General features: G+C 38.8%; 4 protein-coding genes across 6 annotated transcripts in view; 2 read left to right on the forward strand and 2 right to left on the reverse strand.

The window, feature by feature from the left end:
• The first annotated feature begins 253 nt into the window (after positions 1-253).
• LOC115633310 (BLOC-1-related complex subunit 5) lies at positions 254-2,459 on the forward strand. Its single transcript, XM_030530740.1, has one exon. It carries the CDS (start codon positions 852-854, stop codon positions 1,923-1,925), a length of 1,074 nt encoding a protein of 357 aa, XP_030386600.1. The 5' UTR covers positions 254-851; the 3' UTR covers positions 1,926-2,459.
• Positions 2,460-2,543: 84 nt separating this feature from the next.
• On the reverse strand, positions 2,544-4,235 carry LOC115633312 (AH receptor-interacting protein). The gene is made up of 3 exons (XM_030530741.1): positions 4,028-4,235; positions 3,767-3,943; positions 2,544-3,667 (listed from the first exon to the last, which is right to left on the reverse strand). The coding sequence occupies exons 1-3, from the start codon at positions 4,100-4,102 to the stop codon at positions 2,969-2,971; spliced, it is 951 nt and encodes a 316-aa protein (XP_030386601.1). The 5' UTR covers positions 4,103-4,235; the 3' UTR covers positions 2,544-2,968.
• An 836-nt stretch (positions 4,236-5,071) lies between these two features.
• On the reverse strand, positions 5,072-9,156 carry LOC115633309. Of its 3 annotated transcripts, none has more exons than XM_030530737.1 (7): positions 8,947-9,156; positions 8,790-8,852; positions 8,552-8,680; positions 8,174-8,463; positions 7,496-7,570; positions 6,278-7,426; positions 5,072-5,522 (listed from the first exon to the last, which is right to left on the reverse strand). In XM_030530737.1, exons 1-7 carry the CDS (start codon positions 8,986-8,988, stop codon positions 5,240-5,242), a joined length of 2,031 nt encoding a protein of 676 aa, XP_030386597.1. In that variant the 5' UTR covers positions 8,989-9,156; the 3' UTR covers positions 5,072-5,239. The 3 variants fall into 3 exon arrangements, with proteins under 3 accessions (XP_030386597.1, XP_030386598.1, XP_030386599.1); XM_030530739.1 differs by lacking the exon at positions 5,072-5,522 and adding an exon at positions 5,873-6,172 and having other exon boundaries at positions 6,263-7,426; XM_030530738.1 differs by lacking the exon at positions 7,496-7,570.
• Positions 9,157-10,265: 1,109 nt separating this feature from the next.
• Positions 10,266-20,432, forward strand: part of LOC115633305 (Ca(2+)/calmodulin-responsive adenylate cyclase) — a 38,647-nt gene continuing 28,480 nt past the window's right edge. The window contains exons 1-2 of the mRNA XM_030530724.1: positions 10,266-10,484; positions 12,628-12,745. The gene's annotated coding sequence lies outside the window, so the exon portion shown is untranslated. The remainder of the gene's footprint in view (positions 10,485-12,627; positions 12,746-20,432) is intronic.

Here is a 20,432-nt window from a genome sequence, read left to right on the forward strand (position 1 = left end):
TACACAATTACAAAATATAAAGTAGTGAGTAAAATACCGCCACCAAATACCTTTATATCGAGTACTGAGTAAATATAAAGAACACTTTATTAAGACATATATCGCGTATCGATAATGACATCTATTTTCGATGAGTAAAAGTTTTCCGCAGTAGCAACGCTGAAAGTTTACTTGCGATTACATATTTAGTTCTTAAAACGCACGGGTTTGCGCCGGCGCAAGAGGGGTCTCATTAGAAGGATCATTTGTAGCATTAAAGTGGACATCAACTTAACTCGTAAATTAATCCAAACTAAATTGGAAACAGAATACTGGAACTTTACCACATTTATAAATAGGGGATATACCGCATTCTCTCCCAGCCTAATAAAAATTCTCTGCTTTCAACAATCTAAAGGAAATATTTCAAGTACATAATGTACACAAATAAATAGGCTAACATTAGGCCACTACCTAAACAAGGCCCAAATAACCAAAATGAACGTTATAAGCTGTGATATATGAGACGTACATATGTGAGGTGGTGGAAAGCACCATATAATATACAGCTGTGCAAAAAGGAACCACTTCCCAACACTGCTAAATTATGGCAACATTTGTAACTTCATTGCGAACGAACGAATACATCACACAATTTTGAACCAAAATCAATGCTTATATTTAAAATCATAGTAAATACATAATCGGTGATGCCGTTTTCCTCGTAACTAACGTCGACGGCCAAATAATTCTTTGCAAAAAATCTGCACACCTGACGCAATCTGGTTGAGAGCTAAAAGGAATTTAAAGTCCTGAGGGACATTTAAAAAAAACACATAATCAATACACTCAGCTAAAGAAATCACAACCAAATGGGCGCCGAGCACTCCCAGCAACGCGCCGAGGGAGATGGGCACGAAATATTCGAAGGTCGAAACAGCAGATATGGAAATGTGAGCATGGCTCAAGCCGAACAGCAGCTCAGCAATGCCGCTGCTGCGTTCGGAGATGGCAGCACGATGGCCCTGACAGCAGCCGCAGCAGCTGCAGCCAACAAACGCCGAGGAGCTGGCGCGCAGCGGCAACAAATGCATGGCAATAGTATGGCTGGGAACAGTCATCAATCCAGCATAGTGATTGCAAGCAAGCAAATCATATCGGACACGGCGTCGCCCACAAGCTCCGAGCTGAGTCGCCCGCCGTCGCCACCACTCAGCGTCTGTTCCGACCTACCCTATGTATCGTACACAGATCGACCTATTGGAGACTCGCCTAAGATACGCAATAAGCCGCATATGCTTCAACAGAGTTCCGCCAATCGCGCCGCTGTACGTAAGTCCCATCCAGGCGGTCTTGCCAGCGTGAAGCCAAAGCGGCCACAGTCCACAGCCTCTAGTCATAGCATAGTCATTGTCAAGCCAGGGGCGCGGGATACGCACGACGATATCGATCCGGATTTGGCGCGGTTGCGCAAAATTCCGCAGTTCCTGCCCGTGTTGCGTGAAACCATTACATCGGCCACCTTTACGCGCGATGCTGAAATTCTGGAGCGCCTGCATTCGGAACATCTCTTGAGCATTTGCGTGCGCATGCAGACTCACTTAAATCTTTGCGCCAACCATGTGGCTAGCGAACAGAATCATTTGGTCGAACGCACGAAAGTGGTGAGCAACTCCATTACCACATTGTTCGCTTCGTTTGTGGACATGCAGAAGACCTATGCCTCCTATGCGGAACAGTTCGCCAAAATACGCGGCGTATCCCAACAGCTGAGTCGCTGTAATTCGCTGTTGCATGAAAATATTGCCAGTCTGGAGGCAATCAACAATTTCCTAGACGATGAGGATCGCTTGGAGCCCTTTATTTGGCGCACCGATGACAACAAGCTGCGCGGCGAGGCAGAGGGCGCGGCTGGCGGGAATAGCAGTCGGCTCTGGCGGCTCTAAAATGTTCATATTTCAATCCCATTACGTGTTGTAGTTGTAAGCATTTTATTATTACATTGAATCTGCGGTGTTTCACGAACATACATACAAATTTATGCACTTAAACGCATTAATTGTTAATAACAATAGAATTATTTGTACAAATAGGTACACAAATACTTTTACTTCTACACATAAATTGGACTAGACGAGACTTTGGAACACCGTAGTACATTCATATATTGTATTTCTATTTAACTAATTATATATGTATTTATCCGGGTGATCTCATATTTCATGTAACCTTGTTAAACATTCAGTTATGTATGTAAATACAAATACAGCACTATGTTGTGCATATGTTTACACATAAAAAGACCCTAAAAATGTGAGTTTTTCGTTTCCCTCATTTTCTAAAAAAAACCAATATACATATATACATGTATGAGTTTTTCCCTTCTTCCTTGCTTTTTGATTCTCAGAGAGAGAGTATGCCTATTGCGTATAAATATTACACATATAAATACATTTATATACATAGAGGTATCAAGTTTTGCACTACAGTCCTAATTACTTAATCGTATAATTATTTGAAAAAACCAAACACATTTATATATGGTTTATGATAAGATACTCCGTATTTAGCAAATTAGCAGCAAGCATACATACATATACACACTTAGTTATATATATACACATATATATAGTGATACTTACGACTTAGTTTGAATGGCGAATGTAAATAACGCGAAATGAAGTCATTTTGATGAATCGAAGCTATCTGAAGCTTGCTTGTTGTTCTTCTAGTTGTGGTTTTGGTTTTTTATCCGATTTTGGTTAGCCTACATTCTTCGCTGCCTTATTGTTTGGTAAAGAGCGCGACAGCACAGCACAAGATTAAACAGAGTGCAGACTACAATGAAGCATTGGGAGCAGAGTGGCACGAGACGACAGAGTAGTCCGCAGTCTAACAAAAAGGGAAAGTGTTTGGCTAACTGCTATCGCTGCATAAAACTGCTCCAATAGACGAGGAGCATGAGCATTATGTTAGCGCAACTTATCTTCTAGAAGAGCTTCTGCATGTACACTCGTTCTTGCACGTTGCGCTCCCGCTGCTGATCCTCAATGGCCTTCAGCTCTTTGGCCACTGTGGATTTTAGAGCACCATCCAGACTGAGCGCCTCCTTAAAATCGCGTCGCGCAGCATCGGGATTCCAAGCGCCCGCGTTTGCTTTGGCGCGACGAAATAGTGCCTTCACATTGTTTGGATCTATGGTCAGCACCTCGTTGCAGTGCTCGATGACCGCATAGTAATCGGCAGCGATTAGGCGACACTGCGCAAAGTTCAGTAGCAGCGGTGTCTTCATTGAGGCAAGTTCTTGCCATTCCGGATCGTGTGGTTTCTCTTTTAGCATGAGCTGCTCGATCATGCCTAGAGCTTCGCGATAACAGTTCTCCGCCTCGGTATAATGTTGCACTTTATAGTGACGATTGCCACGCTCGCGCAATGTGTTGGTGGCTAGTAATTTCTCGTCGTCGGACATTTGCCAACGCTCCTTTTCATATTCCTCGGGAAGCTCGATGGAGAAAAGTTCAATAATGAACTCCAGATCGACAGGTTTCTTCAACAGGTCATCCAAATCATCGTATCCAATGCCCTCATTCTGCAAAGTCATGCCGCAACAGTGACGTCGCTCCTCATTTTTCTTGCCAACGCCAATATCCCGCAGGGTCTTCGATATGAATGGATACTGTGTGCACAGCTGTGAAATGTAGCAGTGGAAATTGTGAAATTATATCTGACTTCATCTGTATATGCACATATGCTTGCACATATGTATGGCTGAAGGTCATTCGCTCACCGATTTGTGCACTGTAAATTTTGCAATCTCATTCAAGGACATTTTCTGTACAATGACTTCCCACACCTCCAACTTAAATTTTTTGCCCAGCACCAGCTCCATGGGCTTGTCCATCTTGCGGCTGTCATCGATAACGTTTGTGGAGTTGACACGGCGTGTTTGGAAATGGAACTTCACCTAAAATATTCCGCCCCATGAGATATTTTATACGAAAATTGTGTGGGGGCGGGCGGGCGTTTGCGCGAAGCTGTTGCTGCTTACCCTGGTGCCTGGCTTTAGTTCGATATATTTTTTACCAGCACTTATGATTTCTTTGCGTATAAGCATCGGCTCCATTTTGTTTACGATTTCTGATTTATTGAGCTTCCAATCAATAACGCACCAATTTAAATCAACTATTGATTCTGTGTTTGTCAGCTGAACTGCGTTACCACTTTGGCAAAAAAACACTTGTTGTTGTGGGCGAGCTAGTGATGCACAAAAGCGATTCGATGTCGCTTTCGATAGCGATTACTGCAATCGCTATAATATGTGCACATATATCGAGTCAGTTAGTGCTGGTACGGCTAACAACTGATGGAGAATTTGAATCTGCGAATGAATTGCTTGATATGTCCCAGTATGGACGGAATTTATTCTAGTTAGAAAAAAAAGTGTAAGGAGTGTAGAAATTCGTAATTCATGTAAGCTACGAACGACATGTTTCCCATAGCAAATTATTCAATCATTGCCAAATGTGCATGTGTCAAAGGAATTAATTCTAGTTAGAAAAAATTGTGTTAGGAATTCGAAATTCGATAGCAATTACCTTTAAAGCAGAAGAAGATCGTTAACGGTGTATTCACTTTAAATATAATTTCATTTTCTTGAATTTATTTCTTCACTTATTTACGTCTCCACTGCACACTTGACTTTAGGTAGTTTACACTTTTCAGTTTATTTATTAAGAAATTCGAAACACACTCTGCGTACGAATCGCAGATTATATTTTGATCAAGAAACTTGTAAGTAAATCCTGCAAAGTTGACTTGTCTGCTTGAAACGGGAAATCAACTGCAGGAACAGAGAAAAAACACCATACAGGCTGTTTAAAACGTAAATTGTAAAGTTTAATAGTTTATATAATTTATACAGCTACATGTACATATGTATGTATTTTAATGTAAATAATATGTGTATAACGTGTCTTCATATTTTTAGATCTATTCATTTAATCAGCTTTGTTTGTTTCCTTTTTAATTTGTAGTTTCTCCAATGATTCGATTTGATTTGCTTTTATGAAGAGCATAAATTGTAACATTTTTGTACATGCTAAGTAAACATTATTATTGCACATGTTAGGACATAAACAAACAATCTAATATTTGCTAAATATACTATATAAGTGTATATATATTGTGTGGTGCATGAGCTGATCGGCTTGGCTTTAAGGATATGGTGCACATGTCTCTTGAAATGGTCAGTGGCGTTACTTTAAAACAGCAAAGGCGCACGCGTTGCTCCACCCGCCACGCTAAGCGGATGACGATGTGTTTGATCCTGCTGCTGCTGCTGTTGTTGTTGTTGTTGTACTTCATTCGCGTGGTTGTGGTGCAGATGATGTGTGGTTGTCTTAGTAGTTATTGCTGTTGCAGTTGTTGTGGCCATTGGCGACTTCAGCTCTTCAACAATAATAGCACCGTGCTCGTCCACCAAATGGTTCAACAATAGGTTCTCCACCTGCTCATCAGATAGTAATTCCTTCGGCTCCGAGGATCTGCAAACAAGTGAGATTAGTTTTGATTTTTGAGCAATGAAAACGAAACAACTACAACGGCCCACACAGTTTACAGCACAATGACAATTAATAACGAATGATTAACCAATCGAGTGCGAATGAAGGATTCTCTTGATGATAGTTGCAAATGGAAGTGCATGCAAAAAAACCAAAGAAGAAAAGGAACGGAAACGGAAACAAACAACATACAAAACACGACATACAAAAATGTTTCGGTACATACACCTACGATTTTTGATTTTGTTTTGTTTTTTGTTTTTTTTTTTGAGTAGAATTAGTAGAATTAGAAGCGTGCGTGCAAATGCTGTACTTTAGTAGAGATATGCTTGTTCTTGTAGTAGTAGTAGTTGTTGTTGTACTTGTTGATTATATTATTATATAGTTGTAGTTGTTGTTGTTGTTGGTATTGTGATGGAATGTGTTGTTATTTTTTCAAAGAGCAAAGACCAAATCAAAGCAAATCAATCAATCAATATACGCATACATATTGTATGTATATAGTTATTGTTTGTTATATTGTTGTTGCATTGTTGTTGTTTTTTGTTTGAAATTTTGGAAATGCGTTCGTTCAAATGAATTTGCTCAGACGATTCTGCAATGTGCATATGAGGCCGCCATTTCGACTGCCAGCCGCAACGTCAGTGCCAGGATCAGGAACGCTAGCGACAGTGTCGGAGCGTTGTGACTGCGACTGTGACTGCGACTCTGACTCCGGCTTCTTCACCACTACTGACCTGTTGAAGAGAAAGAAATCGCCGGCACTGGTGCTGCTCACTGTGGACGTCGTACCCGCTCCCAAACCCATTCCTATTCCCATTCCCATTGTGGAGGAGGAGGAGCTGATCATCGATTCTGGCGTTACAGCCGTGCCCTCGCAGCACATCTCCGATTCGCTATTGCGACGCTCCAGACTACGTCCCACCTTCTGAAAGCCGTAGCTGAACACATCCTTCACCTTATCCCCAGCGTCGATGAGCAAATCAAAGCTCTGGCGCCGGCCCGAGTTTTTAAAGCTGTTCGATCGTGATAGCCACTGGCTGAGGCTCTGTTTGCGGCTTACTTGTTGGCCAAATCCACCACCACCACCACCACCGCTGTCATCCTGAAATATGGTTGTACAGGTAACTTTGCGCTTTGGCTCATCCGAGGACGAAGTCGAGTGTTGGGACTGTTCGTCGGCATCCAGCATGGCGCCGCCGCCGCCCCCATGCCTGCCATCCAGCCCGTGTTCGTCGTGCAGCAGCGATTGATTCGAATAGCTGGAGCTGGTGCTGTCCGAATGGGAGAGCCGTATCTCCGTCCATTGCTCGATGTCGTTGTCGTCGGCAGCAGCCGTGGTGGGCGCATCTTGCTGCGACAGACTGCTGCTGCCCGACTTGGCGTTCACATCGTAGGGACCGTGCAGGTCCTGTCCCTGTAAGTCCTGCCCAAACAGATTGTCGCTCGCCGACTTCGGCATGCCAGTGGCCAGCTTCTGCGGAAAGGTCAGTACGGCATCGAAATCATGCAGCAGATGCGGACAGTCGTGGACGTCATAAGTACGATGCGAGGGCGAATCAATTGCCAGGCTGCTGCTCAGGTTATCGGGCATGCGCAGGTATTCCTCGTTCACGGCAGCTTCCGCTTCCAGCGCTGACGTCACACTGCTAGTATCCATACTCGTGGCCTCCACAGTCCCCACCTGACGCAGCATAGCCTCGTAGTTCAGGAGATTTTTGCGCTGCTGCCGCTGCCTGTGTATGTCCTCAGAGATCTGCTCCAGATTCTTCAGCGCCTCATTGTAAGTCAGCTTCGCGGCGGACACCTTCGCCTCCAATTCGTTGACACGCAGCTTTTGGGCTTTCAGCAGTCCGTTGTAATTGGCGCGGGTCTCGTAATACGGCCTGTGTGCAACAAAATGAGGCATACTATATATACTATTTATCCACACAGTTGTGCTCCGAAATACTCACGAACATAAGGGACAATATAAAGCGTGCATAATGCTAAAATATCTCAACAAAAGTAAATTGCGTTTATATTGCAATCTATAAATAAAAATTATGTTGCCGAAAAGGATAAATATTAAGGGAAATAAATCGAGTAGAGTGTTAAAGCCGAGCTGAACCGACTTTTGCATACCCTATACCCGCCACAAACTCCTTAAGCTACACTCAAGCTTGCTGTACAAGGCATTTCCATTTTTAATAAAACTTAATATTATAGTGAAGCATAATACTGAAATATGAATGATTAAGTTCGGCTAAAATATTGTTCTTGGTACTAAGACTGGTTTTTGGAATAGTTTTTTTCCTGGTCTCTCGAAATATGATGATTACACATTAGATTACAAACTAACAAGTTATCTGGCGAAGAGTGATTTTTCAACGGTCCTTCCTATAGAAGGTATAATGAAGGATAATGAAGTAATACATGTTTTGTACTTAACATGCTGTGCGTTTGCTCCAAATAGGACTACATACGAAGTTTGACGTTCCTAGCTGTTTTGGTTGAAAAGTTCTCGAGGTTCATACGGACGGACAGAAGGTTCGGCAGACGACTACATGTTCCTCTGCCTGTTACCATCGTTTGGCGTTTTACCCTGCAGGTACAGGGTATGGAAAAAATGTGGAGGGTGGAACTATCTGTACCTAGAGGCGCGCAGTGCTTGCTTTAGCTGCCCCTGTAGCTTGCCCACCCGATTGTTGGCAAGCTCCAGCTTTAGTTGGCACATCTTGAGCGCGTTGCGCGTGTCCGTGACCTCCAGCTGCGACTGGTTGACCTTGCTGGCTGCATGACTCAACATTTCCTGGCAGGCTGTGTCCAGCGTCGACTTCTCGCCCAATCCCTGTTCGGCCAAGTAGACCATTTCCTTGGCAGCGGCGTGTATGGATTTGGCCTTCTCGTGATTCGAGGCGGCCTGCTGTGTCTCCTTGGCCAGCTATATACATACATGCATACATATATGGCGAATTCAACAATCTGATCGATCCAATGGATTTGCTATTTGTGGGCCGTGGGCCACTTACCTGGGCCGCATAGATGCGAGACTCATAGTAGGGTTTGGCGGCGTCTATGGAGTTTCCCAGCTTGTGCGCGGCGGTCTTAATGCGTGCCACACTCTCTGCCAACAGGCGCTTGAATTCGCATTTCGCCTCCTGTGTGTGTGTGGGCGTGGGTGTGTGGGTTACGGTAAAGGTAAAGCAATTAGAGGGGGTTGCAGTTACATAAAACGCCTACTGGAGAAAAAAATCAATAGCTACTCACATCGAGCTCCACTTCATATTTGTTTATATTATCCGTGGCCGTGTTCAGTTTTTCCAGCTCGATCTGCCAGCAAGAGAAACTCATTCATTAATTTCAAACCAGCTCGACCGACCGACCGACAACCCCTCCTCCATCCATCGTATTATCTCTCACTTACCTGAACCCGCGGATCGACGGGTGTATTGCTTTCCGTTGACATTTTGTGGGCCACCGTTGCTTTCTATTTGATTATCCCCTGCCACTGGCATTTGTCTTACACATTAAATAACGCTTAACTTATTTGTTGCATAGCTCTGCCTTCTTCGATTGCAACGCGTTCTGCGTTTTCATCAACTATGCGAGAGCGTCAATAGCAATAAAAGTAATATCTACATATACATACATATATGTACATACATATGTATAGAAACAGTTAGTTGTGGGGAAAAAGCTTCGCCATATGAATAGCTTTTTCGCAAATCGTTAAGATGTGCAAACCAGCTGACTAGGCTCTCTGCCCCAAAGCTTCCGCCATACAAACATATTTAAGTATGCTGCACAAACATATTTAAGTATTCTGCACATACATATATGTATGTATGTGTATAAACAATTGAAAAATGTTTACATTTTATACCGAATCTGAACACAAATTTCCAACTGGCTACTAATTACATTGCTAGCTGCCAGCCATGGTACAAAGTGAGAAAGCATGGCACTGTGCGGCTCCGTTCTTCGCCGTTCTCTAAGTGACGTCATCATATGTGCAGTGCTGCCAAATACCACATTGTTCCAATTGTGTGTAGTCAGACTGCGTTTAATTATTTATTTTCCTATGCCATTTTATTGGTTTAATGTAATTTAATTTAACAAATTTTTATTTCATTATATTTGTTTTTCATTTAAAATATCCCTACTCTTAAATTTAGGCCCAACCACGAATTTTTTCCCAGCTAATTAGGAATATATGTACTTTATGAAATCGTTGATGTGTTCTTCTGTCTGGCTCAAAAGCCTCATATATCATTTCAACCTTTGCTATAACCCTGTATTCGGGGTATACAAATTACGCAACTCTTTGATTTCAAATTTAGCGCCATAGCCAAAAACTGGCACAATTTTGAACAAAGCACGAAAATCAAATGCCTGTCACAGTCGGAGGAGCAGAGCACGTAAATTTATGGCTGACGCATATAATGACGTAGCTATGCAATGAGCGTAAAAATGTAGTAGTATTTAATTGCAAGTCTTTCAGTTTCTTTGTACTAGTTACCAACGGCCAGCTGCTTTTTTCAACAGTCCGGCGAATTAGTAAAAGCTCTCTCTTACAACTAGGTGGCAGCATTATGCCGTAAAGCGATAGCAACGCACAAACAAAAAACTTTAGATGCGCGTTAGTCTTCATTTTGTTTTTGTTGCGCGCGTGTGTATGCGTTCCGTTGTTATACGCTGGTGTTGTTTTTACCAAAAAAAAAAAAAAACACAGAGTTAAATAAAAAATAAATAAAAAGATAGTTAACGCGCTACCAAGAGGCAGTAAGACCGCAAATGTTAGCTGCTTGCTTGGCTTAAGGCTTAAGCTGCTGAAGGCAGACGCCACCATCGTGCAACATTCTTGTTCTTTAATTTTTTTTTGTGCTGGGGTTGCGTTTCTTGTATTGTTGTTTTATTTACGTATGCGCGCGCGCATCTACAAAGTTGTAAAAATATATTCACGTAAGCCTTTACAAATCAAAATTTGAAAAAAGAAGAAATTAACGCGTAAACTGCAGCGACAACACGCGCGTAAACATACTTGAATTAATTGACTGCACAGCCTGCTGCCACAGCCGCTATTGTTGTTGTTGCTGCTGCCGTAACGTCGCTGCCTGCACGCTGTCAGCAACATTGTTGTTGGTTTTATCTGCTCTTCTCGTTGCTGCACCAAATGACGTCGGCGACGCATTGTCTTCGCCGCTCTTCCTCACTCGATTCGCTTTCGTGTAGTTTTGGGTAGAAGGAGACTCAAAAAAAAAACTATTTCCAAACTTGCAAAGGTTCTTTTTTTGTGCCCTGCATCCAAAATTGTGAAAGGTTATGTTAGTTTGGTACACATGTATGTAATACTTGGTGGAAGCATAAATAAATGCATGCTTGAGATGCTATGAGACCTAGAATTCCCAAACTTTGTATACATTAATTTGTAGGCTAGAGCAGTTTGTGGACCTCTACCACTATTAGATAGATCTATGTATAGGGATTATTATTATTTTTTTTTTTTTTGTGCATATATTGCTTCTAATATTAATCTAGATAGTTCAATTTGGCAATTCGAAAAGTATAAAAGTAAATTACATATGTATTTCCGTTTTTTAATTTGTTTTCTATAGTTCATTAAAAACGAAAATAGAAAAAAATATATACAAGTATTATAATTTGGAAAAAAATGGAAATAGAAAAATATGGGTAGCTATATTTATTTTATGTTGGTCCGCCCCATTATTATTTTTTATTCCTATCCTGCATTTAGTTTAAAAAACTGTTGAAACGTACTTTTACAATGTTTGCAGTTTTGGAACAGTCAGATTAATTCGCCTCTAACTTTCCTTTTTTGTTTTATATTTATATATTTATTTCATTAAAATTGATAGAAATTAAAAAACAGCATCTTTTTAATATATTTTGGTTTTTAAGAATTGGCTCCACTCACAACATTACAACAAATAGTTTTAGAAATTGAAATACAATAAATCAAGAACTAGAAAAACTAATAGCAATTTTTTTTAAATTAATTAAATCGAAATACAGATCCAAATGGATGACTAAAAGAAAACATCTGCATTTATAATTGTTGTAATATTTGAGTTATGTATATGTACTATATTTACTGCGTCTTCATCTTGCTAGGAAAGTTGTTAGGACTGTTTTGTGGTAGGGCATAAAAAGCTGCACCTGCACCCACGGCTGCTGAACCCGCAGACGTCAAAGTTGACGCCGCTGGTGACGTCGCTGTCGCTGTCGGCGTCTTCGTCTTCGTCGACGCTGCGACTGCTGTCTCGATTAGCTTTTATTGGTTTACATTGCAGTTGCAGCAGCGCACAAACCGAAGACAACAAGAAGTAACCAAAAGGAATTTCATTTACCTCTCGCACGCACACAAGCACGCATCAATGTGTGTGCATATGCATGTGTCGTGACGCACACACATGGACAGGGAGAGAGAGACAATCACGCAACCGAACACGGGGCATGGCACTGCAATTGTGATTGTGATTGTGCCGGTGCGTGAGTGTGTGTGCGTGTGTCCCCAACTGTTTGCTTGCAGCAACGCATTAACAACACAGCAACAACAATAATAAGAACTTAAAAGTCGCCAAAGTCGCGGCAGCAAAGAAAAAAATCAATAGCACTATGGGCAGCAACAGCGAAAACGACAACAACAACAACAACAAAAGACACGAACGAGATAGAAAAGTTCGGTTTTTCCTGTACATGTGTGTGTGTGTGTGTGTGTGTCTGTGTATTTTTGTTCTTGTACTTGTACTTGGCCTTGCGCTTTCGCCCTTTTTTTTTGGAATTCAGTTGCATGTTAATACAAATCCGAGTCCGATTCCGAAGCTGCATATTCTACGCCCATGGTGGGGCCTTCTGGCAATGCCTTTTAAGCATTCCATCTCAATATATAGTATGTACATATTTCCGGAATATTATTACATGCCTATGTAGTGTTTGTGTGTGTATGTGTGTTTACAAAGCTAGCGGCAATGCAGCAACAACAATAACAAAAAGTGCCTGACTGCGTCGGTCACAACTATGTTGACAAAAAATAAATGAAATGTGTAAATTTTTTTATAACTGATTTCTTAAACAAACATTTTAGTGCAAATAACTCGCCAACTTTTATCGATTGAAATATCAAACAACAACAACAACAAATAAATAAATACAAACATATTAAGAATTAAGGAAATACATAGCAACACATTTTGTTGCGTTAGGTGAGTTATCCAATTGGAAGAATTTCTTAACAATCGTGAATTAGAACTTTCTTTATGATGTATTTGTACTAGAAGAATTATCTTTTCACTCCTGATAGTGCTCTGAAGGCAATTGAAAATCAAATTACCCTTATTTTCCCCCTTTTCAAGATTGCAATTTCATTTCGAAAATGAAATATAAGGTTACATATAAAATTCCAATATATACTATATGTATAGCTCCCACAAATACATTGTCCAGTCCCAAAGGCGAAATTGATGGAAGGGCATGTTCTTCCGTTTTCTCCTATAAAAAATCTGACTCGATTGGATTCAAAAATGCCCCTATTTTCCTCTTTTGAGGGTTGCATTTTCCAAGAAATTGTTATAAGAGAATGGTGGGGAGTAAGAGTAGAGAAAACATGGTTTTATAAATAACTTTTATACTCTGACCTCAAAATTTGTTACCATTGTTTTCCGGAAATGTTTATATTCCAAGCGATTTATATTTAAATTACCAGATACGCCTGTATTCAAAGAAATTGATTTTAAGCAAATACTTGTAGTTGGCCAAACTTATTAGCTAATTAGTTTGCATTTAGATGTTGAAAATAATATTTTTTAGCTTTTATCCCGTTGAAGTCAAATTCACCTTCTGGTGAATAGCGTTTCTACGGTTTATTTAAAGGAGCTGTTTAATGGTAATGATTGGCATAAACCGATTAATTATTGTAAGAATAAAATTTTATAGTCGACGAGTCAGAGAATATATATTTTGTAAATAAACCCTTTGGAGGCAAATTTGCCAAAAACGCTCTTATAGCCAGGGGCTGTTTAAATTTAAACGAATTAAAACGATGTATTAATATTAGATTACAATTTTCTTAACAATAAGACAGCCAATACCCATTTTGTAAGTAATATTTGGAGGCAAATTTTAGGAAAATGTAAGAAAGCACTTTTATAATTCCTAAGCAGAATTGATTTGCTTAAAATAAGAGATAAATGTATTTTTTGTTTAGTTATGTGGTTTGTATGTAGTATGTGCTTGGCAGACAGAATTTAAAGGCCGCTGGAGGCCGCAGTTTTCTCGGTCGTGCCCTCAGCGAAGACTCGGCACATCTCTCTAAGTGGCAGCTGTTGTGGCTGCCACAACACACATCGCACATCACACATCATCACCAACACTAGCAGCAAAGAAGAAGAAACTCAAAGCGCATTCTAGCGGTTCAATGAACTGCGACCGCTTTCTTGACGATGCGTCGCGAGGCTGAGCGCTTCTATTCTTGCTGCTTAAGTTGGGGCTGCCTTTGCACGCATTGCAAATTTACTCCAAAGTTGGAGGACGTTCGGTAACGACAGCTATGAGCTATGAGCGCAACGAGGCGCACACTCCAGCTAAAAGGCAGCAACAACAACAACTAAAAACTCTATAAGCATCATAACGCTTCATCTATCTTTTGCATCTGAATTCTTTGCAACATGTAGAAAGATATATATAGTACATATGTACATATATAGCATGCGAGTACTTGCTTTTTAGGCAGTCTCACAGAATTCAAATCTCCCTTGAAAGCGAACATGCTCGGAATATTAAGCTCAATATAATACTTAAGCATGTTATTAAAATATTTAACAATATACATAGGTGTTATACAAGTGTAATTGATTGTTCCTCCAACTCATAGCCGACGCTTTTTGTCGTCAATCTACTCGTCTGTTCGATGAAATTGATTAAGCTAGAATGATTAAAATAATAATATTAAATAATAAAATTTGGGTTAATTGAATAATTATGTTTCGATGTCAGATGCTAGTTCAATCTATAGCTGTCTGGTTGTGTCTTTGATCTACAACTATGATTAAATATTAAAATTGGCGTTAAACTAATGAAATGGAGATGAATCTAATTTATTATAATTCGATTGCTCTAGGTCTGTTCATCAAGCTTTTTCGTAGTAAAGAGAGTAGTTGGGTGCTCCAATATTTAGCTGAAATGTCGTCTATGATGTGGAACTATGATTAATTATAATTTGATGAATTTTGATTACAAAATGCTGAGATTAAATATGAAAAAATGTAATGCACGAATAATAAATTATGATTCGATTGCGTCGGAAAAGTTAGAGTACAAATGAATAAAAAATACAATTCATACAATACTTTGATTGCTGTCGATCGCAATGGAGGTCATCTCTTCATCAAGTTCTTCGAATTTAATCGAGCAAGTCGATGTTTCTAGAAATTGCATTTCTGTTGATTTGTTTTTCTTAAGAAATTGCGTTCTCCGGTTTGAAGTTTCTGTGTGTGTTTGTTTCTAATTTGTATAATAAACAATTTGATTTCCGTCAATCACGGCCATAATTCAACTTAATGGCATATCAAGAATGCCAAAGTTTTGAGTCGAGCTCATTTCAATTACTTTTGTGGCGCTGTCTTGTGGGGCTTTCGGATCTAGTAGTCGGCTGACGAAGCTGTTGTTTCTACATACCTATCGTCTTTGGTTCGACGTGACATGTTTCGAAATGTGGCATTAGAAGCACTTGCGTTTAAAAAATGAGCCGAAACGATGGTCCAACCAAAAGCTATATAGCTATATGTACATATATGTATGTGCGTCTAAATAATAATATTTGCATATATGTACACATGCCTAGGATATTGTATTTCTATATCAAAATATAATATAACATTCTGTTTACACATTCTGTGTGCTAAGCAATGAGCAAAGATTTTTGTATCCAATTCTGAAGTATCTTATGAAACACATTTAAAACTTGCACTAACTCTGAAAAACGAATGTGTTTTGAATTGAGATTAACGGCTGAATTAACAGAGATCGACAAAGTTGTTGAAACTCTAACACAAGGTAACAAATCTAGCGACTACAACTATGTAAGTTTAGAGCAGAATTTCTTTCTCTTTCTACAATTGCAATTGTTGATTGCTTGGTCTTCGCCTTAAAATTCGATCGATCTTATAAGGAATTTCTTTCTCATTTTTTCCAATCAGTGAAAACTGTTTGCTACATGTATGTACTTGTATGTATATCTGTAAAGATCTATATTCTAACAGTCAATTGGCAGATCTTACCCATATACAAACTGTATAGCCGTAGCTGTACCAAGAATATATTATCTAGATTTATCTAGAGTCGCTGTCCTGAATGTACTGAAGAAGTCATAGGTCCAGAAGTAGTGTTGTTTGGTATATATATACAAGTATATATATATATATATATTTTTTTTTTTTGGTTTAAGTTAGAAGTTATTGTTTGTTATATTTATACAAATTTCTGCCACGTTCTGTCTGTTCTCTGGAACAAAAACTTCTTTCTCTATATTTGGACATATTTCTACGGATTTTTAATGAATCTTTAAGAAACAGTAGGCATTTGTTAATTGGAACATATGGGATCTCTGCATCTGGAACTGGTTTGTAATTTCTGAAGGTAGTGCTCTTTTGGGAAGCGGTTTGTTGACCCTTCAGAATCAATAGCCATTTCGTAAACGAAAGTAAGAAATGTATATATGTATATTCTCTCGAAGAAGTGGTATGTCTGGGTATAAGTGGTCTGCCCGTAGTAACTGACGTATCTGAGGCAACTTAATCAGATCCGAATCCAATCTAAAGTTGATAGAAAAACTATCAAAATGCAACTTGAACAATTACACATTTTTTAGATATCGTGCGCGCTGTCGCAGCAGTTTGTTGGCGACGAGACTAAACGCAACAGCAACAACAAAAACAAAAACAACACTAACTGGTTCTCACTGGCATGTTTTGGAGCTGTGGTTCTTGTTCTTGTTGGTGCTGTTGTTGTTGTTGTTGTCGTCATCGACTGCATGGTGAGATGCTGGCTAACTGGCGGGCCTATTTGGGTCGCTTACGCGACACACAAACACACTAGAGTTGTGCGCGTGACAACAACAAAAAATTAAGTTATACTCGTACCATTGAAGCATAATTTTCATGCTCTGTTCAGTTCTGTTCTCTCCTGTATTCAAGTTCTAGTGTTGAAAGAAAAATGGTTTCATTTGGTCAATAAATAGATATCTGTTTCCTAACATTATTGATATTCAAAAATGTACCTTATTATTTTAAAAAGCTCTTAGTAGTATTTAGTTCTGGTTAAATTTTGTTGGAATTATACCAAGTCATTACTACAAAATACATCTTTATTTCTTAATAATTCAATAAGTTACAATTCAATAGGTTATAGCTTCAATTTCTTCGCTATAATTATAGATGAAATGTTGGCTAGAGACGAATTTCTTAATGAAATATGTAAACATATTTATATTTATGAACTTTTTTTATGAACTTTTTTATGAACTTTGCTTTTATGGCTTTTCATGCTCACGCGCCGCACTCACGCACAGATCTATGGCACACAAACGTATGCATGATGTATGTATGTATGTATGTACGTACAGATGTATGTTGGCAATACATACATACCTGCACATAGTACATACTCGTACATACATATACTTACGTACATGCACAAACATGCATACAAATACGTTCCAATTGATTTCTAATTAATCAATCTAATTTGGCATAGTTTTCGATTCTCAAACACGCCACACACACACTTCAAACCAAGGTATGTATGCCACCCCCACCCTCACCCTCACTTGCCACCTGGCACCTGGCACCTGCCATCCCCAACCCCACATCTTCCACTGCATTTTAATATCGCATCATTGTCGTCGCCTTCTCCTTCTCCTTCTTCTGCTTCTGCTTCATCTTCTTCTTCTTTAAGCTGTGCACTTGATCCGCTTCCGTTGTAGTTGTTGTTTCTTTTGTTTTGCAGGTTTTTCTTCTCTCTTTTTTCACATTTGATTGCGTAGCCCACAATTACCGTACCGTGCCGTACCGTACCGACGACAACTCACGTGTCTTCTGGGGTTTAACCTTTATTGGGGCGTGGGCGCATGTATAAGCATATGCAGATATACATATGTATGTATATATATATATAGATTTGTGTGTGTGTGTGTGTGTGTGTTTATCCATTACCTGTGGGCCAGTCAGTCTTATTTTGAGGTCAAGCGTTTTTGTTTTTAAGTTTACCGTTTGAATTTCAATTTAGCTTCGTTGTAGGTGGCGCCACTGAGCCTTTTGTATTCCATATGCGATAATGCATTGATTTTGTTTTCTGCCAAATTGTGCCTACAATGTGTGTGTAGGCGCAAAAATTAATTCATTTGCCGCCAAATGTGGCAGACAGCACAACAAATCGACAAATGAGCTAAACGGCCCGACAAATTTTAATATCTAGACACACACATACATACATATATATATATATTCAATACATCTACATATGTATATCTACATAAATACATCGATAGACAGCTGAACAAATTTCACAGATTTAAATATTTGATTGGAGCTACCTACCATTGGAGATTATCCCAAATTGCAATCTCTTTTTATTGTTTTTTGTGTTGGCGCCACCTATGTACATATGTACGAGTATATGCGATCTTGTAACACTTTCCGGCACTCAGTAAAAGTGTCGTGAAAGCGAAGTCAGCCCACAATATGGTGTAATCGATCGATGTTTAAGGTTTGTTCTAAGTTTATTATTTAAGAGAATTGCAGAGCTTACGAAAACCGCGCTGAGTATGCGAATTCGTTGAGAATTCCGACAGCCAGGAAAGGTTTCGTGAAAGCGAAGTTATCGCACGATCGGAAGTTTAAAAAAAAACCTTAAAACTAACTTGTAATGAGTTGGCAGAGTTATTGCTTTTGTAGTAAAGACACATTAGTGTTATAGGTCTGTCGACGAACCCATAATTTAGAGCAAGTACAGACAACTTCAGTAAATTTCAAGTAAATTTTGTTGCCAAAAAGAGCGCTATTCCGCAATATGAAGGCCATTCAGAGGGCTGTGTTAAAGAAAGCAGCAAAATACAAGCTGAGAGAAAACAATTGCGAAAAGAGTATCCTTCAAAAGAGCCACAATAATCAAACGTAATTTTACAAATATATTCACTAATAAGCTAAAGTCAGGCATCTGCAAAAGAGCAATATATATATATATATATATAGCTTCGGTTATTTAACATGCACATACTATATATCAAGTAAAATATGAATATACATACGGTATTCAAAATAGTACATATAATGTAGTAAAAAGCTTTGTGGCTTTATGACATTATTTATGAACACTCGTACGATGTATTTCTTATCTGAAAATGAGGTAATTTTGTTTGCTTTGTTATTTATTAACTGACTGATACATATATAGTGTGCAGTGGTTTTTTTATGGACTTGAATTCCCATACAAATAAATAAACTTTTCTTTGTCCATAGGCAGGAGGAGTAGCTTTCCAGCATCATCTAACCGTATGAAGAGTACTACTATGGCTGCTTTATACTATACATATGACCTGTAATTATTTTATTTGTTGTAGCATCAGTTGGATTAACAATTATTTTATCTAAACAAATCGTATGCGTAGTGGATTTTATAAGACTTGTCTCTGAATTAGTTTGTGAGTTTAATGTAAAATGCAGTACTGACTGAGATCTGTTCCAGATATTTAAAAATCAGTAAAATTCCATTTAACAATGAATATTTTTCAATATTCGAATAAATGGCATACAATAAATGTGAGTTGTCAACGATAATTTGATTCAGTACATTAAAATTTTGGTTTAATTCACTATAGTAATTATTTACGATCCTTAATTTGTGGTCATTCTTTTCATCTATATCATATTCGACTATCACTGGATTATCAATGAGTATAGTTTAGCTGTTACGGGATCTTGTTTTATGATCGATCCTTAATTTCGAGTCATTTTTCTTATCGATATTATTTTAAATCTTTGCATTCTACATTTCTTTATATTTTTATACGGAAATACTATATTGTTTAATATTAGTTAATTGTTGTTAAAGCCCTCTGGAAATTGTTTACTTTTTAGCACTTTCCAAAAAAAAAAAACGTTTCCCAGTTTAGCTTCTGAAATGTTCAATTGAAAAGCTATGCAAAGTTTCAAATTCCATTACATCGATGAACTTTAAGATGAAAAGGCAGGTGAAGAGGAATGAAGAATGATATTATATGCATAACATGTTGCGGGAAGACAATTTTAGTAATAATACTTAATTACGAAAAATAAAAAAACATTTTTGTAAATATATTTATTGCCTTTATATATGTTCTGGAAACGTGTTATCAAACTACTAGTGTGTAGCTATGCTGAAAGCAAACAACTACCCCCCTCTTAGGATGTGAAACCAGTTTTCTTGTCAGGTTCTCTCACGTTTCGGCGATGGAAATCGCTTTCTGCCCACACAAATTTTATAGATTTCCACTCACACATAGTACACATACATTTAAAGTTATGGAAAACGTGACTTTGAAAACTATGCTGTGCCAAGGGGAAAGCAACCAGTTCCGCCGCTCCTAAGCCCATTTCCACCTACCGATGCAGCTATCAACACTTGCAATTCGATTTAAATGGCTTACGAATCATACGAATGAATAATATAATTCCAATATGTTTAATAATCGAAGGTGAAATCATTTTTCCCTGCTTCTATATATCATGCTATCAGATAATTAAGTCAGAGGGATAGGTCCCAAACGTTGGTTAGGTTAGATTCTATAGTCATCTATTCTTTAACAGTATCGCACCCATCAATCACACACAACTAGAATGAAGAATTCTGCAGAATTTC

This window comes from Scaptodrosophila lebanonensis, unplaced genomic scaffold (assembly GCF_003285725.1).
Source record: "Scaptodrosophila lebanonensis strain 11010-0011.00,11010-0021.00 unplaced genomic scaffold, SlebRS2 tig00001418-arrow-arrow-pilon, whole genome shotgun sequence".
Taxonomy (NCBI): Eukaryota; Metazoa; Arthropoda; class Insecta; order Diptera; family Drosophilidae; genus Scaptodrosophila; species Scaptodrosophila lebanonensis.

Coding starts and splice junctions, on each gene's coding strand:
- LOC115633309 (XM_030530737.1), bottom strand. CDS start 8,988: ATGTCAACGGAAAGCAATACACCCGTCGATCCGCGGGTTCAG. Junction 8,853..8,946: donor CCGTCGATCCGCGGGTTCAG/GTAAGTGAGAGA, acceptor TCTTGCTGGCAG/ATCGAGCTGGAAAAACTGAA. Junction 7,571..8,173: donor CAAGCACTGCGCGCCTCTAG/GTACAGATAGTT, acceptor TTTTATTTATAG/ATTGCAATATAAACGCAATT.
- LOC115633310 (XM_030530740.1), top strand. CDS start 852: ATGGGCGCCGAGCACTCCCAGCAACGCGCCGAGGGAGATGGGCACGAA.
- LOC115633312 (XM_030530741.1), bottom strand. CDS start 4,102: ATGGAGCCGATGCTTATACGCAAAGAAATCATAAGTGCTGGTAAAAAA. Junction 3,944..4,027: donor AACTAAAGCCAGGCACCAGG/GTAAGCAGCAAC, acceptor GGAATATTTTAG/GTGAAGTTCCATTTCCAAAC. Junction 3,668..3,766: donor AATTTACAGTGCACAAATCG/GTGAGCGAATGA, acceptor TACATTTCACAG/CTGTGCACACAGTATCCATT.